We start from the raw sequence: 22052 nt of genomic DNA, 5'->3' as shown, positions 1-22052 counted from the left end.
AAGGCAATTCCTTTAGATTTCTTTTCTTGACTTTCATGTTTCTCAAGCCTACCAAGTTCTAACTCATGTTCTTGAAGTTTGCCAAAGAGTGATGTGGACATCATTGTTGAAAGACTTTTCTTTTCGGAGATAGCCGTCACCTTCGGTTGCCATTCTCGAGTCAATGATCTTAGTACTTTAAGATTGAGATCGTCATTTGTAAATGTTTTTCCGAGAGCAATCAAGTGGTTAGTCAAGTGAACAAATCTCTTTTGTAGCGCCACGATGGATTCTCCGGGCAACATTCTAAACATCTCATATTCTTGACTTAATGTATTCAACCTTGTTCTCTTTACTTCGGCGGTGCCTTCATGTGTCTCCACTAAGGTGTCCCATATTTGTTTCGCCGATTTGCATTGAGATATGCGGAAGAACTCGTCCATGTTTAAAGCACTTTGAAGAATGTTTATTGCTTTCTTTTCACTTAAGATTTTTTCTTATCATCTTCATCATACAAACTCTTTATCTTTGGAGTACCAATGCCATTGACCACACTCATAGGATTATGTGGACCATCTTCAACGGCTTCCCATATGCCTTCTCCTTGGGCTTCTAGATGTGCCTTCATGCGGATCTTCCAAAAATCAAAATATTCTCCAGAGAAAAGTGGTGGTTTGTTACTACTTCCACCGTCTTTGAAAACCGGATTCGTGCTTGCGGAAGCCATGCAGATCTTTTAGGAACAGGTTACCTATAACCTGCTCTGATACCAATTGTAAGTTTAAGGAGTGCCTTAGAGGGGGGGTGAATGAGGCACTTAGACGATTTTCCGGTTTTTTTTACGGTTTATTGATTTTTACTTTCTTGAGATGCTTATGTGATGAAAAGCGGTAAAGTGCGGAAAGTAAAGAACACCACGATGTATAGTGGTTCCCCTCACAGATCGAGAGTACTCCACTCCCCTTTCAACATGAAAGAGAATTCACTATAATGTTAGATTCCTAGACAAGACACCTTAAGGCCTTTCTATCTAATTCTAACACACCAAGAACAATCCTCTTGGATTTACAATGTTTAAAGTCCAATCGAGACTCAAATTCTCACAAAAGGACCTCTTGCATCCACACACCGGATAACAAGGATAAAACCTTACAAACTTATTCTTAACAATCCTAAAAATAAGTTGTAATCAAGAGATACAATTCTGAATTTTTGTAGAAGATGAAATAGTTGAAAATTTGAAGTATATCAATTTATCAATTGATCTTCTTCTTTGTAACACTTAATTCTCACAATAATTATGCAAGTGTTCTTTGTATGGAATGAAACTATGATGCTTAAAAAGAAGGTTTATGCAAGGTTTCACTTTTAAGAAAATTTGGAAGAACACTTAAAAAATGTTTGAAAGAATACGAGTAATTGATTTGAAATTTTTGCAAGGAGGTTAATTTGAAATCTGAAAAAATGATGTATATATGTTGTCTAAACACCTCCTCAAATGGATGCAATTACCCAAAGGATGCCATGGTTCATGGTAAAGAAAATAGAAAAGCTTCCATGAAGAGATGCACTGATTTTTGCCTCTGGTTCAGTGGTAATCGATTACCTTAATATGGGTAATCAGTTACTTGCCTCCAACGTGCAAAAGTATTTGAATTTATCACAGAGTAATCAATTACCTTAAAATGGATAATCGATTACTTCATCCCAGATTTGAAAAATAGCTTAAAAAATGAAGTGTTATGATTTCTTTGATGCATAAAATTACTTCCAATGATTATGGCATGAATGAGACATGTTTTGAACACTTGTATAATCATCTAGAGGTCAAGTGTTATACCTATTCATTTAAAATACGAATCTTTATGAGTTTCATCGAGACTTGATCATTTAGTTGAAAACTTCCTTCATGAGCTTGAATCTTGATCAATCCTTTTTCTTAATCAATCTTAGACTTGTAGAGAAGTTTGTCGTCATCAAAACATTTGAGAAGTCATGTCTTCATAATCTCCCCCTTTTTGATGATGACAACCCCAAAAAAATGAAAGTTCGATCCAAGCATGTTTCTCTAGCAAATGATCCCCCTTAATTTATGATTTAAGGAGTCTTTTGAAATCTGCATTTTGTTAGAGAGAAACAGAAAACAAAGAAATAACACAATAACCATCTCTTCTCCCCCTTTGTCATTAACAAAAAGGGTAAAATAAGTAACAATATGCAAACAACATACACCAAGCACCACATAACACAAGAATGAAACAAAATATAATACAAACGTAATATAAACCAAACTTAGTACGGAATGGAAAGAGAGAGATATATAGTACCAATGCTGAAGTGATTGACTTAAGCAAAAAAAACAAGAAAAAACACTTAAGACCAAAAGTACTCTTTAAGACAAAAACTCACCTGTGTTAAAAATTTAAAAAAAAAAATCTGAAAGAGATAGTGGTAATCGATTACTCTAAAAAGGGTAATTGGTTACATAGATGAAAAACGCTCGAGGAAGGCAAAAACAGGCAGGGTAATCGATTACTCAATTAGTGGTAATCAATTACTCTAAGAAAAAACAATAGCTTTGCACAACCCAAAATATGAAGGATTTTCAAAAAATTTAAGTTTGACAAGGTAATATACATACTAATGCAATTTTGAGTAAAAAAATTTTTATCAAAAATTTAAATTCACCTAATATAGAATCAACAAAAGGCAAAAATTTCATATACACATTTTAAAGAGAAATTTCACAAATAAAAAAAATTAAAAACTTGTGTACCTTGGCCTCATTATAATGTATAATGAATAATTATGGAAGATTTATATATCACCTTCATCCAAAATGCCAAGTTCTCTTCGAATCTTATAAAATGGTTCTTTTGCGAGTGGTTTTGTGAAAATGTCCGCTAGTTGATTATGAGTATCGACAAATGTAACTTCGACATCCCCTTTAAGCACATGATCATGAAGGAAATGGTGTCGAATGTGTATGTGTTTGGTCCTTAAGTGCGTGACATGATTCTTTGTAATATTAATCGCACCTGTGTTGTCGCATCGGAGTGGTATGCATCCAAGATCGATTTCATAGTCACTTAATTGTTGCTTTTGCCAAAGATTCTGTGCACAACAACTACCCACTGCTATGTATTCTGCTTCAGCCGTACTAAGAGCAACACACGCTTGTTTCTTACATGACCATGAGACTAATACATTACCAAGGATGTGACATGTTCCACTAGTACTTTTTCTATCTATTTTACAACCTGCATAATCCACGTCAGAATAATCAATTAACTTACAAACACTACCTTTAGGATACCATAAGCCAACGTTGGGTTTCCTTCCTTTGAAGAGTTCATATGGAGTCTTCTTTAGGATAAGTCTTATGTTAACTCTATTACTTACAAAACATGTCGTGCTAACCGCATCCGCCCAAAAATACTTAGGAAGATTTGAGTCGCTAAGCATTATTCTTGCAAGTTCCACCAATGACCTATTCTTTCTTTCAACTACTCCATTTTGTTGAGGAGTCCTTGGAGCCGAGAAGTTTTGAAATATTCCTTGATCTTCACAAAAGTATTCAAAAGAAGTATTCTGGAATTCTCCACCATGATCGCTTCTTATGAAGGCAATTGTTAATGATTTCTCATTTTGAATTTGCTTTGCATACTTCTTGAACGCTTTAAATGCATCACTTTTCTGCACTAAAACGAATGTCCAAGTATATCTAGAATAATCATCAATAATAACTAAAGCATATAAGTTACCTCCGAAGCTTCTTGTTCTTGATGGACCAAATAAGTCCATATGTAACAATTGTAGTGTCCTAGAAGTGGAAACAACATTCTTGGATGTGAAAGTTGATTTGGTTTGCTTCCCCTTTTGACAAGCATCGCAAAGTCTATCTTTGATGAATTTTATCGTTGGCAATCCAATGACAAGGTCATGTTTTACTAACTTATTCAAGTGCTCCATGTGAATGTGAGCAAATCTCTTATGCCATAACCATGAGTCGTTGTTATTTGCCACAAGACACTTAACCTTCAAAGAAACATCATCAAGGGAAATCATGAAAATATTATTAATTCGCTTACCTATAAGCATTACCTCTTGTGTGACTTCGTCTTCAATTAAACATTCATCTTTTGTGAATCTTATTTTGAATCCTTTGTCACAAAGTTGGCTTATGCTTAAGAGGTTGTGCTTTAGTCCTTCGACATATAGCACATCTTCGATGAATATAAAATTTGGTGCACCTACTTTGCCTATGCCAAGAATTCTTCCTTTGTTGTTATCTCCATAAGTAACATAACCCTTTTCCTTAAGCATTAGATCTGAAAATTTATGCACATCACCAGTCATATGCTTGGAGCACCCACTATCCAAATACCAAAGATTTTATGTGGCCTTCAAGCATACCTACAAAACAAAATTAAGTTTTGTTAGGTACCCAAATTGCTTTGGGTCCTTCATAATTAGTACCTTTCTCAACCCATACATAATGCCCCTTTACTACACTAAAGTTTCTAACATAGTAAACATTAGGTGTATGGCCAATAATACCATAATAAAAACAAGTTGGTTCAAAATTACTTTTATATCTAGGAACATAAGACTTTTTCTTTGTAAACCTTTTCTTTTTAGGACGTTGATGCACAATTTTTGGTGTGTTGACTCTTTCGTTTGGAGATTGATCCTTAGGCCTAACAAAGATAGTTTTATTTGAACTTGGTTTAGAAAATTTGGAGTAACCAAGTCCACTTTTGTCATTTGAGTACCTTTGTTGGCTAAGAACCCCTTCCAAACCAATTTGTCCTTTTTCATACCTTTCAAGGACTCTTTTAAGTTGGACAATTTGGAAAGAGAGAGAATCACACTTCAGACATACAAAATTATTCTTTTCACTAATCATCTTTTGTTTTTCATTTTCAAAATCTTTTTCAAAAATTTCAAATTCAACACAAAATATATCTTGCCCATGTCGTATCTCTTGTCTCCCATTCTCTTACTACACTAAACTATTTGTTGAAAATTTATTTTGAATCGTTCACCAATTCTTTGAAGTTGGCATCTTCATTTACCTTTAGGAATACCTTCTCTCCCCTAAGTGGGATGATTTTTACTATAACGATGCCTTCCTCCGTCATTCTCTGTTGAAGCATTAATATGTCATTTCTTCCTCGCTTATCGATAATAATATACACACAACCTTTTTCCTTTGCTTTCTTTTTATCGTTTTATATTTCCTTTTGTCTCCATTCCATGCCGTCGTCTCTGTTCTGATAATGAAAGTTGCTTTTGATTGTATCCGCATATGATTTGCCTTCCTGTCTTCTTCCTTGTGCCTTCTCACCTATTTGAAAGTCCCTATTTTCTATGTTGTTTGGTTCCGCGTGAGCTCTGTGTGTTAGATTCTTATGATTGATTGTTGCAACAATGAAATTTTGGCATACCTATCTTTCTAGTCTTGTAAATCTCGATATATTGACCCAAGTGTTGAATGATTCGAACCATATGTCATTAAGTTGATTCTCTAAACATTCATTGTCATGAACTCCTTCAAACCTTACACACCAAAAGATTATTTCCGTCTTATTATTATTATTATTATTATTATTATTATTATTATTATTATTATCATTATTATTATTATTATTATTATTATTATTATTGCGATATACACATCTACCACTTTTCTCCATTTAGCGAAATTTCTCTCCATCTTTAACTCAGTGATGTCTTTCGGTAAATTACTTACGTAACATGTTGTTGATCCATCTTTAGTCATTGTAGCCACATCTGTCTTAAATCAATCCGAGTTTCTTGCTCTCCTCCTTCTCGAACTCACAAGTGTCCAGCTCTCGCTTGCGCTCTCTCTCTTAGTTTCCCTTAGTAACTTTTTTCTTCATCTATAACAATATATGAAGGGAAAACTTGATTTTGGTGTAGCCTACTTTTCTAACAATTTCGCCCTTAGGTAACTTACATAATAACTTCTAATAATTTCTATTGAAACTACTATTATTATCTTTCACATAACTTTCTACTATTAACTTCTTATATAACTTTCAATTAAAATTAATATTAAATAAAATAATATCGTATATATTTTCACATGTGTTTATTAAAAAAGCGGACAGACGGCGTTTGGACGCTAGTAACTAGTAATTGTTATAGAATATTTATTGAAAATTTAAGATTATTTAACAAAATATGGTGTGTATAGAAAACTTGATTTAAATAGATAGCTTTAAATAGTTTTTTTAATCCCAATAAATTATCATATTTTTACTTTTTGTATTTTTTTAGATAAAATATTTAAATTATTAAAAATATTAATTTTAATCCTTAATGATAAAATTCGCAGAAATTTTTTCATACAAATTTTAACTTTAAGCATTAAAACCAAAATTATTTTAATAATTATTTAAAAAAAAATACAGAACAAAAATAAAAAACACTTCACCTTACCAAAATACTATTTAAATTAAATAGGTATAATACTCAAAAGTTCGATTTTTTTAAAAACCCCTATTTTCAATTTTTTTTTTCAAAATAATCAATATTTAAAAAAAAACTAAAATAACCACCTTTTAAAACAAATGCGCCAGATGAACTGATACATCCATTTTGTAACAGGAGGAGACACCAACATCACTGACGCATGCTTTGGAAGCATTTAATGCTGGCGCCAAGTGAGCTGGCGCATGCATGTAGTTCCATTAGGTGACGCCAATGCTTCTGGCGCCTACATGTGTTCACATATGTGGTGCCTAAACCTTTGGCGCATGCATTTTCTTACTCCTTCTATAAATACCTCGCCTTGCATGCAATATTTTTCACACAACTTTTACCCTACAACCACATTTTCTTTCATTCAACTTCACTCTCCTTCAAGTTTTTTAGTTTTAACCTTGTCTGAATACATTCACAAGCGAAATGCCGATTTGATTTTTCCGCCGTTGCTTCTCCGATAAAGATTCGACTTTAAAATATATATTCGACTTTGAAATATAGATTCGTTTGAACGTCTTAATCAAACGTTGAACAATTGGTTAGATGGAGAAATTGGAGATGGTGAAAGGATTAGAAGAATCCAATGACTTGTGTCCACGTTCAACCAAAATGGAGAAGTGCGCAAATGAGTGGATATTAAGACTGACAAAGACGTTCATAGGATGATGCATTATATGTTCAAAATTGTTTTGATGGTTGTAATCGCTTAGTTATTGTATTTTAATTATTTTAGTTGTTGGTGTTGTTGTTTATGTAATGATATTTCCTCACAAACTTATAATATGAACTAAATTTAGTTGTTCATATATTGCAACAGAGGTACGTGAATTTATCGTTGTGTTCGTTCCAACACTAGGACAAGATAATACAATGCATGTGCCTGGTAGAATCTCTGCACACACAAAGCATGCGCTTGCACACAAGAAATTTCACAAGAATCATTGCCCTAATAGTCGAAAATAGGCGCCCATTCTCTAGGCGCATAAAGCAACCTAGGCGCCAATAGCATAGGCGCCTATTTATTGCATGTAAAGATTCACATGCATTCGCCACTAGCCTTGGCGCATGTGACCTTGCATGTGAATATTGCATGTATGCGCTTAAGGCTATGACGCCTCCTACATGCATGTGCCTAAGACTATATCGCCTCATCTACTTTGCCATACATGCAATCAATCACATGCTGTGTACATGAATTACTTATGTTTTATCACCTTGCATGTATTACTTCTTCTTATTGTATTTCTTACTTATGTTTTATTATGACCCAAAGTGATTTCGATGTCGTGTACATGAATATGTACCCCCACAATCCTTTGATAGAACCATATGTTAGAGGATGTGGATTAGGGAATATCCTTAACATAGTCTTGTACTCGGTGGACTACAAATTTATTCTTGCTTTGTTGGAGAGATGAAGACCCGAGACCCACACATTTCACCTTCCTTTCGATGAGTATACCGTCAAACTTGAGGACGTATACATGTTGTTGGGTCTACGTATAGATGGTAAGGTTGTGAATGGTAGAGTTAACCAGGACAACTCTATTTGCAATGAATGATTGGGTGTCCCTTTGTGTGACGACAAAACCGAGGGAGAGTCATCCGGTCAAGCTAGGGGGCAATGTATAAATTTAAAATATCTGAAATAATATTATGTGAGTATAATATTGTCCGAAGAATCAACCGAGTACGAAAAAATAATTAAAGCTCAGTGTTATATTATGATTTCATTTGGTAATTTTTTATTTCTAGAAAGTACTGGTATTACAGTAAATATTATGTATTTGCCGTTGTTACGCAACATTAATAAGGTAAACACATATAGTTGGGGTTCAACTGTGTTGGCCCATCTATATAGTGCAATGTGTAAAAATGCATAAAAAACACTTGTACTTTTTATTCATGTGCGTATTTGCTACAAGCATGTGGTTGGTCAAGAATGCTGTCACTCGCCCCGGTAAACGAGAAGCCATTCATATTCCCGTTTGCAACAAAGTAAGTTTAAAACTTTACCATATAATTAATTAGACTTTATATTACTATTAACTGTACATAATATTTATCAATTGTTTATGGTCTAGGTGGTCAGTTAGAGGGATGAACTATAATATGTGTCCGAAACACACTATAGTAGTCTATCGCAATCTATTGGACCACATTGGACCAGACGATGTAATACTTCTACACAACTCTATTTTAATTTAAACATACTTATCAAATTATTTATCATTTAATCGTGTCGTATTGTTGTACAGTTTATCTGGAGGTCATATCTGGGTCTTGATCATCAGGTTAACCATGATGATGCTGCAGTTTGGACAACAAAGACACCAATTATCTGGTTCACTAATGTGGAGATGCACCAGAGTGACCGAGTAAAATTGCAGTTCGGCATGTAGCAACAAATTCTAGAACCTCCGACGTGTTTGGGAGATTGGCAGAAAAACAGAATCGATGCCGAATGAGATTATTCCAACTGGAGAGACTTCGCAAAAGAGATGTGTCGTCATTGGAGGAATCGACGATAACACATCTTAAACGAATTAGTCATACATGGTGCAAGACCAACTCAATAATATATGGCATGGTTTAGGTCGGTAACAATGCAACAATTTATGTCTGAGTCACGATATTTGATTGATCCACGCCAACTAGCTTCGTCATCATACACCCAACAACAAGTCCCCGTCCAACACGAATGCCAAACAACCTAAACCCAACAACCAACCTCACACCATCAACCTACCACATACACCTAACAACCAAACACCCAACTTCGCAACCCATTCATGCCACCCACCAACAACCAAACACCCAACCTCACAATCCATTCATGCCACCCACCCAACCACAAAATCAAGAATCAAACCCTACCCACCAACAACCATACACATCAACCACAAACGTCTATAGCCCAAATGATTCATATGGGTCACTTCATCGTAGCCCCCTACCAATGACCATCCAAACATCCCATCATCAAAACACCCAACCATTGTTTAACTATAGTACACCCCAGGAACCATTGCTTTGTTTTCAAAACGATTCAATGTCCCAATTCGGGCAACTATACCGTCCATAATTCACCCAACCACATCGACTCAACTACGACAACATGAGCGCCAAACTGCATTACGGAAGCGCCGTTGGCTAGAGCCCTCCGGCTATTGGCAACAAATGATGACACATCTATCAAATACCGCTGGAACTTCCGCCGGACCTTCACACCAGCCATCATTGGATCAGGTTAGCACACAAAGACACCAAACACCTAAGGAAAATCATGGGAGACCTCGAAGACAAACTAATGCACTAGGATGTGGAACAAGGGGACGTTTCGATCGGGCTGATCATTAAATTTTTGTCAATCCCATGTAACTTTTATTATATCATGAATAAACTTTTTTTAACATTATATTTCATTATTTATTAAAAAAATAATACAAAGGTGTATGTGTCAGATGAATTGACACATACACCAAAGACCAAACATAGGCGTCAACATTAAATACTTCCAAAGCATGCGCCAATGATGCTGACGCCTCCTCCTGTTACAAAATTACAAAATATATGCATCAATTCATTTAACGCATATACTTTAAAAGGTGGTTATTTTATTTTATTTTAAAATCGATTATTTTGAAATATTTTTTTGAAAATAATGGTTATTTTAAAAAAAAAAATTCCAAATGTTCCGAACCACTTCAATAACAAATGCGACTATGTTAATTTTGCTTATTTTCTTTGTCTGCAAACTGAGTATAGATATTCAAGTGTTCTATAGATCATAGGTTATTCTTTCATTCCAACACAGCACACAATTTGTTCAGTGTGCCAAGCGACAAGACAACAATGTCGTTTTTAAGGTATGTTGCTTCTGTTTCCTTTCCCAATTCTAGATCATACTCTCACTGTCTCCAACATTTCAATGATGATGCTGTTGATGCTGTTTCCTTGTTCAATCGATTGCTCCAAACGAAACCCACCCCACCCGCCATTGAATTTGGCAAGATTTTAGGTTCTCTTGTCAAAGCCAAACATTATTCCACTGTTGTTTCCCTTTCTCAAAAGATGGAATTGAGTAGAGTTACTCCTGATTTTGTAACTCACAACATCATCATCAATTCTCTCTCTCAATTAGGTCATATTACTTTTGCTTTTTCTGTTTTGGGGAAGATTCTCAAGAGGGGTTATCTCCCAGATGCTATAACCTTGACTGCATTCATCAAGGGTCTCTGTCTCAAAGGTGAACTTCATAAAGCATTGCAATTTCATGACAAGGTGGTAGCTCACGGATTTCATTTCAACCAAGTTAGCTATGGGACATTGATCAATGGTTTATGTAAACTTGGAGAAACAACTGCAGCACTACAGTTGCTCAGACGAGTTGATGGAAAGTTGGTTCAACCTAATGTGGTAATGTACACTACGATTATTGACAGCATGTGCAAAGATAAACTTGTTAACAATGCATGTGATTTATATTCTGAAATGGTTGCTAAGAGAATTTCTCCTAATGTTTTGACTTACACTGCTTTAATTAGTGGCTTTTGCATTGTTGGTAGATTGAAAGAAGCAATTGATTTGTTTAATAAAATGACGTTGGAAAAAATCTACCCGAATGTGTATACTTTTAGTATATTGGTTGATGCTTTTTGTAAGGAAGGAAAGGTGAAAGAAGCACAGAATGTGTTAGCTATGATGATTAAAAAAGACATTAAACTTAATGTTGTTACGTATAACTCTTTAATGGATGGATATTGTCATGCAAATGAAGTGAGCAAGGCCAATGATATATTCAACATTATGTCCAAAAGGGGAGTGATTGCTAATGTTTGGAGCTACAATACCATGATCGTTGGATTTTGTAAGGTTAAAATGGTGGATGAAGCTATTAATCTCTTCAAAGAAATGCATTGCAGAAAAATCATTCCCAATACGGTAACTTACAATTCCCTTATTGATGGTTTGTGCAAATCGAGGAAAATCTCACATGCTTGGGAGATTGTCGACGAGATGCATGATAGAGGTCAACCCCCGGATATAATTACTTATAATTCTTTATTAGATGCTTTGTGCAAAAATCATGATGTTGATAAGGCAATTGCTTTATTTAAAGAATTTAAAGACAAAGGTATTAAACCAAGTGTGTGCACATACACTATTCTTATCGATGGATTGTGTAAAGGTGGAAGACTAAAGGACGCGCAAAAGGTTTTTGAAGAACTTTTGGTCAAGGGTTACAATCTTGATGTCTATATATATACTGTTATGATCCATGGATTTTGTAACAATGGCTTGTTTGATGAAGCGTTGACTATGCTGTCAAAAATGATAGACAATGGTTGCATTCCGGATGCTCGTACTTATGAAATCATTATTCTTTCCCTATTTGAAAATGATGAAAATGATAAAGCTGAGAAACTTCTTCTTGAAATGATTATGAGAGGTCTACTATGAGACTAGTAATAGGTAAGATGCATTTCTATTTCCACATTATCATTTGAATTTATGTTTCAACATTATTTCATCTTTTCATTATTGTAGTTGCTTCAGCTAATGGGATAAAGATACATATTTTTATTATTTGTGTGCTTAACAAAATGATAGATTGGAGAGTCCAATTTGAGGGAGATTGGTAGAGTTTATATTGTTGTCTTAGAAGTGTTGGGCTGTGTTTGTACTAACCGTATTACACCTCTAGCCAATACCTTTAGCAATAGAAAATATCTTGATGCTTTATATGGATACAAGTTTGCTTACGTAGGCCTTCATTCGAGGCGTCTGGTTTTGAGCTGTTGCTCTAATCTTCTTAATGTCATTGCGATACTGCAATCACAATAGGTCCATGGATACAATGTCCCTTTGAATTCGTTTCCACCAAAATTTATATTATCACCTCAAGTAGTACTACAATTTACAGTTCCTCTTTTTAACTGCTTTGTTGATTCCTCAAATGGGTACATGTTCAGATGCACATCATTTTCATTCACAGTTTAAAAATAAGTTTGCTTATTTAGACCTAAGAGCATGGCTCATAATATTTAGGGGAAAGGGTTGGTTAGAGAAGTAGAACATCATGTGTTCTGATTTCAGTGTTAGGTTTGGAAGCCAGAGTCTCTTTGCCTTTGATTTTTAGCTGTTTCTATTGTCTTTTTAATGTCATTGCTGTTCTGAAATTACAAGTTCCATCAATACAATGTCCTTTGAATTAATTTGCACTACAATACATGAAGCAACTGGGCTGTTTATTTCTATTTGGAATCTTAACAAATGCAAATAAAGATTTAGGACACAAGAAACATTTTGGCAGAAAAATTGTAGTAAGGTACTGCTAATTACTATTAGGACACCGGAATTGCATTATAGATTTAGGGAGTTTTATATATGATGATACACATTATGACAAACTAAACTTTAAAATACTTGACAATTTATAAGTAGATTTTGGATCCACATATTTAGTAGCAAAAGTGAGAATATCGCTCTGTTTACTGCAATTGAGTAATGCATAAGTCAAATTACTTCTTTCCTATTTGTGATTGTGTTACATGGTTGGACTATCAACCATGTAACAGATACAATCTTTTGCATCTGCATGATGTATACTGTTTTGAACCTTGCCTCTAAGGAAGGTGGAAGAGAGATAATAAAAGAACATGAATTATCTATGAAGGCTAACATACATTCATCACAGCTTTGGACACTAAATAAGTTAATATACTATAACTTCGTTTCCTGAACAAGGTTTATTACATGACAGCAGAGCGAACCAAATCAGCACAAGCTGATAAACATTTTCTAGGATTGCTCTAATTGGTTGAGGAAGTGCATCAAAACTTGTTACTTACTGTGATGATATACATTGCCGGTATGTCATCTACTTACACTTCTTGAATATGATTTGGTGAAATCATATTCTAATAAAAATTTCATGAATGGTTCTAATATTGTAAGCTGTCACTGAGAACCATAATTTAGAGGGGTATTAGGGGAAACTTATGGTTCTTATGAGTTAGATATTGACAAAGGTAGACCATATTTGTTTATGATTTTTCGATATGTATGAATGTCAAATACTTGTTTAGCCCATCATATTAAGAATGCATAAGTTCTACACTTTTCATATACAAAATCAATTTTTATGCATTAGACATTATTCTCTATAAAAGTTTGAGAGTAGAGAGGGTGTTAGAAAAGAGGAGAAAATTAAAGATTCTGAAATGTTTTATCCTCAATCTGATAAATTGTGCACTAGTCATATTTTATAGATGGTAGGTTGAGCTATCACTAGCCAAACTAATTTACCAAGAGATTTTTAACTGCGATAACATAAATAACAAACTAACAGTTAGCTATGTCTTTGATAGGTTGAGCTATCACCTCATGTTTGATGGATACTGGTGTTGTGCTGCGTGTTTGAACCTCTACTTGACCAATCAAGGACACTTTTGTCATATCCCAATTTCGTCCGGGTAAGAAAAATATTTCACCAGCATTCACCACCAGAAATTATAAGGCATAAACTCTATTTTAGGGTTTCTTAGTCCTAAGCTACTCCAAACTCCCCATCCTTCCTAAAGGCACATTCAATACTCACATGATCATTATAAAGAAAACCCTCAGTGACATCAAACTTTCAACAAATCTTTTTGTGGCATTTCATCTGTTAAGTTCCTTGTTCATGACTCAAGAAAACATCTGTTGCGTTTGTCTCTTATAGTTGTTACTAAAGCATGGGATGCTACGCGCATTTTGGGACTTGTTGGTTATAAAAGTCCAATTTTTGGTTTATCCGTAAGACCTTTAGGTTTAAAAAGCCCACTCCTATAAACATATTGAAAGTTCAAAGTATGATTCAAATCTTTTTTTTTACACATACTAATCCAAGTCCACTCTCTTATTAGCAAGTATTAAAAGCCATGTTATTTTTTATGATCACTTGAGTAGCCCAAGTTTGCAAGTCCATTTTCACATCCCAAATATTTGTGCCAAATTTTAAGTCCTTCATAGGTCCTTAAATTAAATTTGCGTTTTTGAAGCATGTATGTGTTGGGTCTAAGCTAAGTCACCATATTTAGACTCATGTGTCAAGATCCTTTGTTGGTTTCGTGGTTGGAGTAGAGCTTTCCATGCTTATGATGTGCGTTTCATCTTGTTCTTTTAGTTATATGATTATTTAGCCAATAATAAATATACTAAGGGCAACCAATTTGAATGTTCATTCTTATATTTATGGTGGTCCAAACAAGTTTTCAAATGAAATATTAAGATAAGATTTGAGTGTTTAAAAAAAATTGATTACATAAACAAGTTCTAATCTAGGATATTATAAGATAGTCCAAAGGTTAATACACATTATCCAAAAAATACAAAGTGTTACAATTGAATAAACAAGGTTATGCTGCATGTCCAGCTATTGAAAACAGAGCCTTCAAAGAAACCATTGCCAAAAGACCATCCTTTGGATTGAAGCACCCTAAACCAAATTCCCTCATGGAACTGGTACAGCAGTCGTCCGTTCCCACTTGAAATTGGATTTGCCTTTGCGACCTGCGAAGAAATAAAAGCTTAAGTCAAAAGTCTTATCATAAGCACTTAAAAAACTGAAGAATAATTAATAATTAATCAGGTAAAAGCTTTGCACAGAGGACCACAATGAACGCCCATAAATGTATTTCGCTACAAGTTCAACAGTAATGAATCCACAAAATAAAAATCCCACGAAATCTGGGATGAGCAAAAGATATCCTGACAGATTATCCTAGGAGTTACTAGCTCATCATGAAGAGGATAAGCTACACAGTCTCAATATTAGTACCCAGAGATAACACTGAGTAAAAAAAAACCATTAATTTTCGGCAAGAAATCAAAATAACTTTTCATCAACACAACCATCTAAAAGCGCTCAAAGGTAAAGAAGAACGGAGGAAGACGAAAAGAGTTAAAAATTTAGGAGGAAACTTATCTTGAACGCCGCGGAGAAGACGTCGCCGACGATCCACTTCCGATCAAGTATACCCCTTCTTTCTCCTTCGCTTAAAATATTTGCATCATTTTATTCGCCTCGAAGAGCTGACCAAAACCCCCATAACAATTGCTTGAAATCTCCGCCGTATAGCTTCATTTGCAGAGTTAGGGTTTGACCTTGAATGTTTATATTTAATTTGTTTTTGTGTTTGTTTGGCTTGAGGAGGAGATTTATATGGTTTGGTTTGTGAAAATTTCCGTTTAGGATTTTGTGTGTGATTTAAGATCTCCGATCTGAGACACTGGTTAGCCTTTTGTTGTTTTCGTGACCGGATCTGTGATCGTGAGGTTAGAATAGGTAGGGTTGGTGTTTCGAGTTTAGACTTTGGGGTAGAGGTTCGCCGGAGAAGAAGGTGGCGCCGCCGCCGTTGGCCGGCCACCACCGTCTTCTCCGGCAGGTCGCGACCGAAGGGATGGTCGGAAATTGCAGATCAATTTCTTTCATTTTCAAGTGAAGAGAGAGAAGGTAGGTTACAAAATGAAGTTGTTCTGTTGAAGTGGGGATTTAAGGCGTGGCCTTTTGGATAAGTACGGTGGTGACAAGTGTCTCCACCGTGGACACTTGTCACCGGTTGTTTGAACTTTTCTAGTGGATTCTATGTGACGCTCATGGACCTTTACCGTGCACTAGCATATTTATCGTTCGTCCACCCTTGTTGACTTAATCAAGTCACGAGATCTAACGGCCTTTGATTCGGATGCACGGTTAATTCGTTGACCAGGAGATCCACTGGATTCATGGGCTGAGGCTGGGGCCTCCGAATTGGGCCCAAAATCTTGCCTTTTCGCACCCCTTTACTGTCATGCAGTAAGCCCATCTTTTAAATACTACTTATTTATTTTCACCAATTTTCTCTTCCCATATTTTTATGTAAAATATATATATATATAAACTATTATTACCATAAACTTAATTTTAGCTATTTCATTTACTTAACTATTATTTTAAATATTTTATTTGTAAAACTCAAAATTAATCATGGATTTGATGCTTTATTTGTAAACTTAAAATTAATTGTTAATTTAATTTGTATATTTGTTTGAGCCATCATTTTCGTATATGTTTGATTAAACTCATTGGTGCAACTTCTAGGTCCGAATGAATCATGTTCTAAGTCATATTTTCATATTAGCATTCATCATTTAATTATCATAATAAATCATTAAAATCACACAATTCTCGATTCAAAGGTCGAGCCTATTTTCAAACACCCTTGTAAGCCGATTGCTTTTAAGCATCGCCATCAACCTCACGTAGCTTGCTCTTGGGCTTTCTTACAATGAGACCTAGTCGATTATTAATTGACCGATTAGATGAACTATTCACTAAATAAAATCCACTTCATTCGTAAACATAAATTTAAAACCTCGATCCAACATCGAGTATTCTTTATTAAAATTAAATTAAAATACCTAATCACAATTAGATATCATTTCATTTGGAAATGAAATAGGAGATGGTTTTAAGTTTTCAACTCCTCTCATCGATTATTTGAATACGAGTTCTTTTACTCGGTTAGTCGAATAATCGTCATTTCTAATCCACTTAAGCATAATTCAATCAAAGCGTTCTTACAATAAATAAAAAAAATGAAATGGGGAATGGTTTTGAGTTTTCAACTCCTCCCCTCGAATGTTTGGATACGAGTTTTCTTACTCGGTCAGTTAAACACTCGTCATTTTGTTATAAACTTCTAAAACCCGATTAAATCAAATTATTTTCATAATAAGCTAAATGAAAAGGGAGATGACTTTGAGTTTTCAACTTCTCACCCCAACTGTTTGAATACGAGTTCTCTTACTCGGCCAGTCAAACAATTGTCATTTTTTACAAAACGTACAACTTAGTCAAATCATTTTCATAACAAATTATACGAAAAAGGAGATGGTTTTGAGTTTTCAACTCCTCTTCTCAAATGCTTGGATATAAGTTGTCTTACTCAGTCATTCAAGTACTTGTCGTTCATTCTAAAATACGTCAACCATACGCAAACTAATTTTCATAATCACTCAGGTGAAAAAGATGTTGGTGTAAGCCCTAGAGGCCAATACCTTTTGGTACTTGTATCGAATTATTTATTAATTATAAAAGGCATTTTCTTTATTATGGTTGATTAATAAAGCCCCTGGAATAGATAGTCCGTTTAATGTATTAAGTGTGACTTAATCATGAGAACACATTAAACTTAAGAACGGTATTCTTAAAGTATCCGTAGTCGAGCTTTAGTGTGAAGTGGGATAACATTAAAGCATTAAGACTATTATGTTTGTAGACTGATGATCACGTCTCATGGATCATGGATAAAGAGTTATCAAGTCTTAAACATAGGTATGAATATTAGGAGTAATATTTATACCGGATTGACCCGCTATGAGAATACTATATCAAACGTTATGCAAAGTGTCATAAGTTATTCTCATGGTGATAATAGTGTATTCCACTCTTCGACCTGAAACCACTATGGACCCTAGATGTAGAGTCGAGTGCTTTATTGCTGATCCAACGTTGTCCGTAACTGGATAACCATAAAGACAGTTAATGGGTACTCCACAAAGCATGCTGAGGGACATGAGTGACCTAGATGGAATTTGCCGATCCTGCATAACAGGATAAATGTCTATGGGCCCAATATTGAACTGGACAAGGATGACACGGTCTATGCCTTGTGTTTAATATAGACATAAGGGCAAAAGGGTAATTATACACATAAGTATTATCACAAAAGGAATTGTCAGATCACATGACATTTTTGTGTCTTGGGTAGCAGTGATGTGTTGCTAGATATCGCTCACTGTTTATTATGTTAAATACGTGATTTAATATAATTGTCAACGCCGCGAAAACCTACAGGGTCACACACAAAGGACGGATTGATGAGAGATAGAGTAACTAAGGAATACCGTAAGGTACGGTGCCCTTAAGTGAGTTATGGAACATCGTAAGGTACGGTGTACTTAAGTAGAATACTAAATATGGTAAGGTACCATGTGCTTAAGTGATTTTGGGCATATTATAAGATATGGGCCAAAATACACTTAAGTGGGATTTTAGCTTGAAGCCCACACAAGTGGTTCTATAAATAGAACCCTTGTGCAGAAGCATTAATTGCAGTTGCATTATTTCGTTTTTTTTCTCTCTCTCTCTCACTCAAAGCCTTCATTCGTACCAGCTAGCACTGAGATTGAAGGAATCCGTTCGTGTGGACTGAGTAGAGACGTTGTCATCGTTCAATGTTCGTGATCACTTCGTGGATCTGCATCAAAGGGTTTTAATCGTCATAAGAGATTTGCACCAAAGGTTTCAATCGTCACAAGAGGTAAATATTTTATCACTGATCATGACCATTCGTAAGGATTTCTAAAGGAGAAAATTTTAATTTCCGCTGCGTTTTGGACCACAATTCTCCTTCAAAAGAAAGTGGTCTAGAGTCTTCTATTCCCTTTCCCGTTTATTAGGATACGAGTTGTCTTAATTGATTATCCGAGTATTCGTCATCCATTTAAAACACCTTAACTATTATCAAATCCTTTGTATAATTAAAGATGAAAAAGAAAGTGGTCTAGAGTCTTCTCTTCCCTTTCCCGACTGTTAGGATACGAGTTGTCTTACTCGAACATCCAAGTAATTGTCATCCAACCAAAAGTATCTCAACCAATCATCCAACATATTAATCCAACTTGTCACCCCCGTGTGGCCAAAACTCTTTTCAAAAAGACGCTGTTTAATCCCTTCTAACGCGCATAACAAACTAGTGCTCAAGCCTCCGCCGAGAGTAGACAAGCCAAAATTTAGCCTTTAAAATGCGATCTAAACAGATGTTCATTAAAAAACACACCAACCAACCGTAGTTCCCCGAACTATAAATGCTCTGATTTCCTTATTGCACCATAAGGATAAGTAGGCAAGAGATTGTTGTATCTTCGCGAGCACACTAATAAAAAACCTCCCATTTCCCCCTTCTGAGGTCTTCATCCATATCTATTATCAACTCTAATTACTCGAATAAAACAAACAAACATAAATTAACACTCAAATCACATAATTGAACTAAAAGGTTTCCGTTGAGTACAACGAACGTGAAGGGTGCTAATACCTTCCCCTTGCGTAATCCACTCCCGAACCCGAATATGGTTGCGACGACCATTATTCTTATTTTTAAAGGTTTTATCGCTATTTTCCTATTCCTTCATGGGAATGAATAAAGTTCGGTGGCGACTCTTTTTCGAACTAAACATTTTTCCGCGTCCATCGCGAGGGATCACATTTTTTTTGAGGTGCGACAGAGGGCGACTTTGCTGGGGATTAGCTCCAAGCAAAAGAGAGTGAAGCCTAATTTAGTTCAGTTGATGTATTGTGTGTTAATTTTGTTTATTTGTTTTTTATTTATCCTGTTATAATTATTGTCTGGTGTTTTATTGGCTATGTATTATTGGGGTTCTCTGGTTGGTGATACTTTGTGAGATAGGCTCTCCACCCGAGTCTGAGAAAAACCATAAGATTAAGTTGGTGGTTGCGTAGTGGACGCCCACAAGGAGTCTTCCTTGTTGGGAAGATACGAAGACCCCGCCTAGAGGAGATTCTCTTGAAATATTATTGCCCGACAAGTTTTCGTCACGATGATAGTATTCTCAAGTTGGATCAATGACTCTAGGGACCTTTATACCCACTATATCTGGCGGTTATGTAATATTTACATGAAAAGTCCCAAACTTATTGGGTTAATATGAAAGCCCCAATCAGATGAGATCCCTTAGGCGTATTACTACCTTACAGTAGTATTTCCAATCTCGATCTATGACTCTGAGAACCTTATTAGAACCTTGGACTCAAGAGTTGTGTAGTATGGACCCACTAGGATTTTTCCTCTTTGGGACCATACGAAGGCCTCACCCAGACGAGACTATTTTTGGGGATGTTATTGGTGGATGAGCTTTCGTCATGACAATAACCTTCGTAAATAGTGATTGATGACTTTGTGAACCTCTTAAATTTAGCATTATTCCAAAAGGGTTTTGTTTAGTAACCAAGGATACCCATTCTCAAGGCTTGTGTGTTGACCTACCTGTGGCATGCATAACATCATTCATAACATGACATTCATATTATTTTATTTCCAAGGAATCTGAGTATCATAAGTTGTAGGAATTCAAGAAGCTTGGAATCAAGCAAAAGAAACATTCACTCTTTCAAGTTTAAAGACCCCGATCTAAGGAGATTATATGACTTGGTCTCTCAGATGCACCCGGTGTACATAATCAACTTTGGAAAGAATTATGGAAATCTGCTCAACATCCTCAACCAACGAGTGGACCATACAACTTTAGTCACTCTAGCTCAATTCTATGACCTACCTTTAAGATGTTTCACATTCCAAGACTTCCAGCTAGCACCAACTTTGGAAGAATTCAAGCGTCTTGTTAGGATTCCTATGAAGAACAAGCCACTATTTGAAGGGATAGATGAATCTTTGCCCCTTGAGATCATTGATAGCATGCTTCACATGGACGAAAGGGAAGTAGAGGCTAACCTAGAGACCAAAGGGAATACCAAAGGATTTTCGCTAAGTTTTCTCTTGGAAAGAGCCCATACCCTACTAAAAGCAGAAAGTTGGGACGCTTGTTACTCAGCTATTGTGTTGGCCATCTATGGAATCGTCCTGTTCCCAAATATGGATGGTTTCATAGACATGGCTGCTATTTGCGTTTTCCTTACTGGAAACCCAATACCCATCTTGTTAGCTAATGTTTACTATTACATGAGCCATAGGTACACCAAGAAGAAAGGGGTGATTGCTTGTTTTGCTCCTTTACTATATCAGTGGTTTCTTGAGCATCTTCCAAAGACAGGTGTTTGGGTATAACAGACAGATGTTAGTTGGCCTCAGAAATTGGGATCACTCCGATCCGAAGATCTTTCTTGGTATTCCAAAGAATACATCAACATGGACATCGTATTCAGCTGCGGAGATTTCCCTAATCTACCACTAATTGGAACTCAAGGATATGTGAATTCTAACTCGGTTCTATCACTAAGACAACTTGGCTACCCAATGGAAGGCCCTACAAAGGCAAGGTCTTTGGAAGCTTTTTTGTTGCTTGGCTTTAGGTTTGAGAATCCTAGCTTGTTCCAACGAATCAAAGAGGCTTGGAAGAGTGTCAATCGAAAAGGGAGAGCTGATTTGGGGAGAGCTAATGGGATTACAAAAGAACCATATTTTCATTGGGTAAAGGAAAGGGTGGAGATGATCAAAATGCCATTTGTCACTCAGACACCTGTACCTCTTCCTGAACCTAAGCTCACCCATGTCCCTATTGAAGAAGTGGATGTACTCAAGACCACCATGGAAAAGTTAGAAAGAGAGAATGAAGAGTTGAAGTTAAAACTCCAACAAGTCATCAATGAGAAAAACACCATGAAGTGGGAGCTTGAGAGAATGGATGTACAACTTCAAGCACATGTGGAAAAATTCAACAAAGAAGAGCATAAGAGGAAAAAGATCAAAGTGGGACTAGAACAAGCTGACCAT

The 22052-nt window shown here is 35.6% G+C and overlaps 1 protein-coding gene across 7 annotated transcripts in view; it reads left to right on the top strand.

Moving 5' to 3' along the window:
• Positions 1–10213: 10213 nt before the first annotated feature.
• The window catches only part of LOC127131884 (pentatricopeptide repeat-containing protein At1g62930, chloroplastic), a 95970-nt gene continuing 84131 nt past the window's right edge, over positions 10214–22052 (top strand). The window contains exons 1-3 of one of the 7 annotated variants that reach the window (XR_007806528.1): positions 10214–11967; positions 13262–13366; positions 13866–15297. Coding sequence is in view for 2 of the 7 variants with exons in the window: in XM_051060776.1 (XP_050916733.1) it covers positions 10348–11955 (1608 nt within the window). In the remaining 5 variants the exon portion in view is untranslated. Of the gene's footprint in view, positions 13367–13865; positions 15298–22052 lie in introns of those variants that run through there. The other 6 variants (XR_007806530.1, XR_007806527.1, XR_007806529.1 and 3 more) reach the window with 6 other exon arrangements.

Source organism: Lathyrus oleraceus, chromosome 1 (genome assembly GCF_024323335.1).
Source record: "Lathyrus oleraceus cultivar Zhongwan6 chromosome 1, CAAS_Psat_ZW6_1.0, whole genome shotgun sequence".
Classification (NCBI taxonomy): Eukaryota; Viridiplantae; Streptophyta; class Magnoliopsida; order Fabales; family Fabaceae; genus Lathyrus; species Lathyrus oleraceus.
Note: the sequence above shows the minus strand (reverse complement) of the source record. Positions and strands in the feature narration are given on the sequence as shown.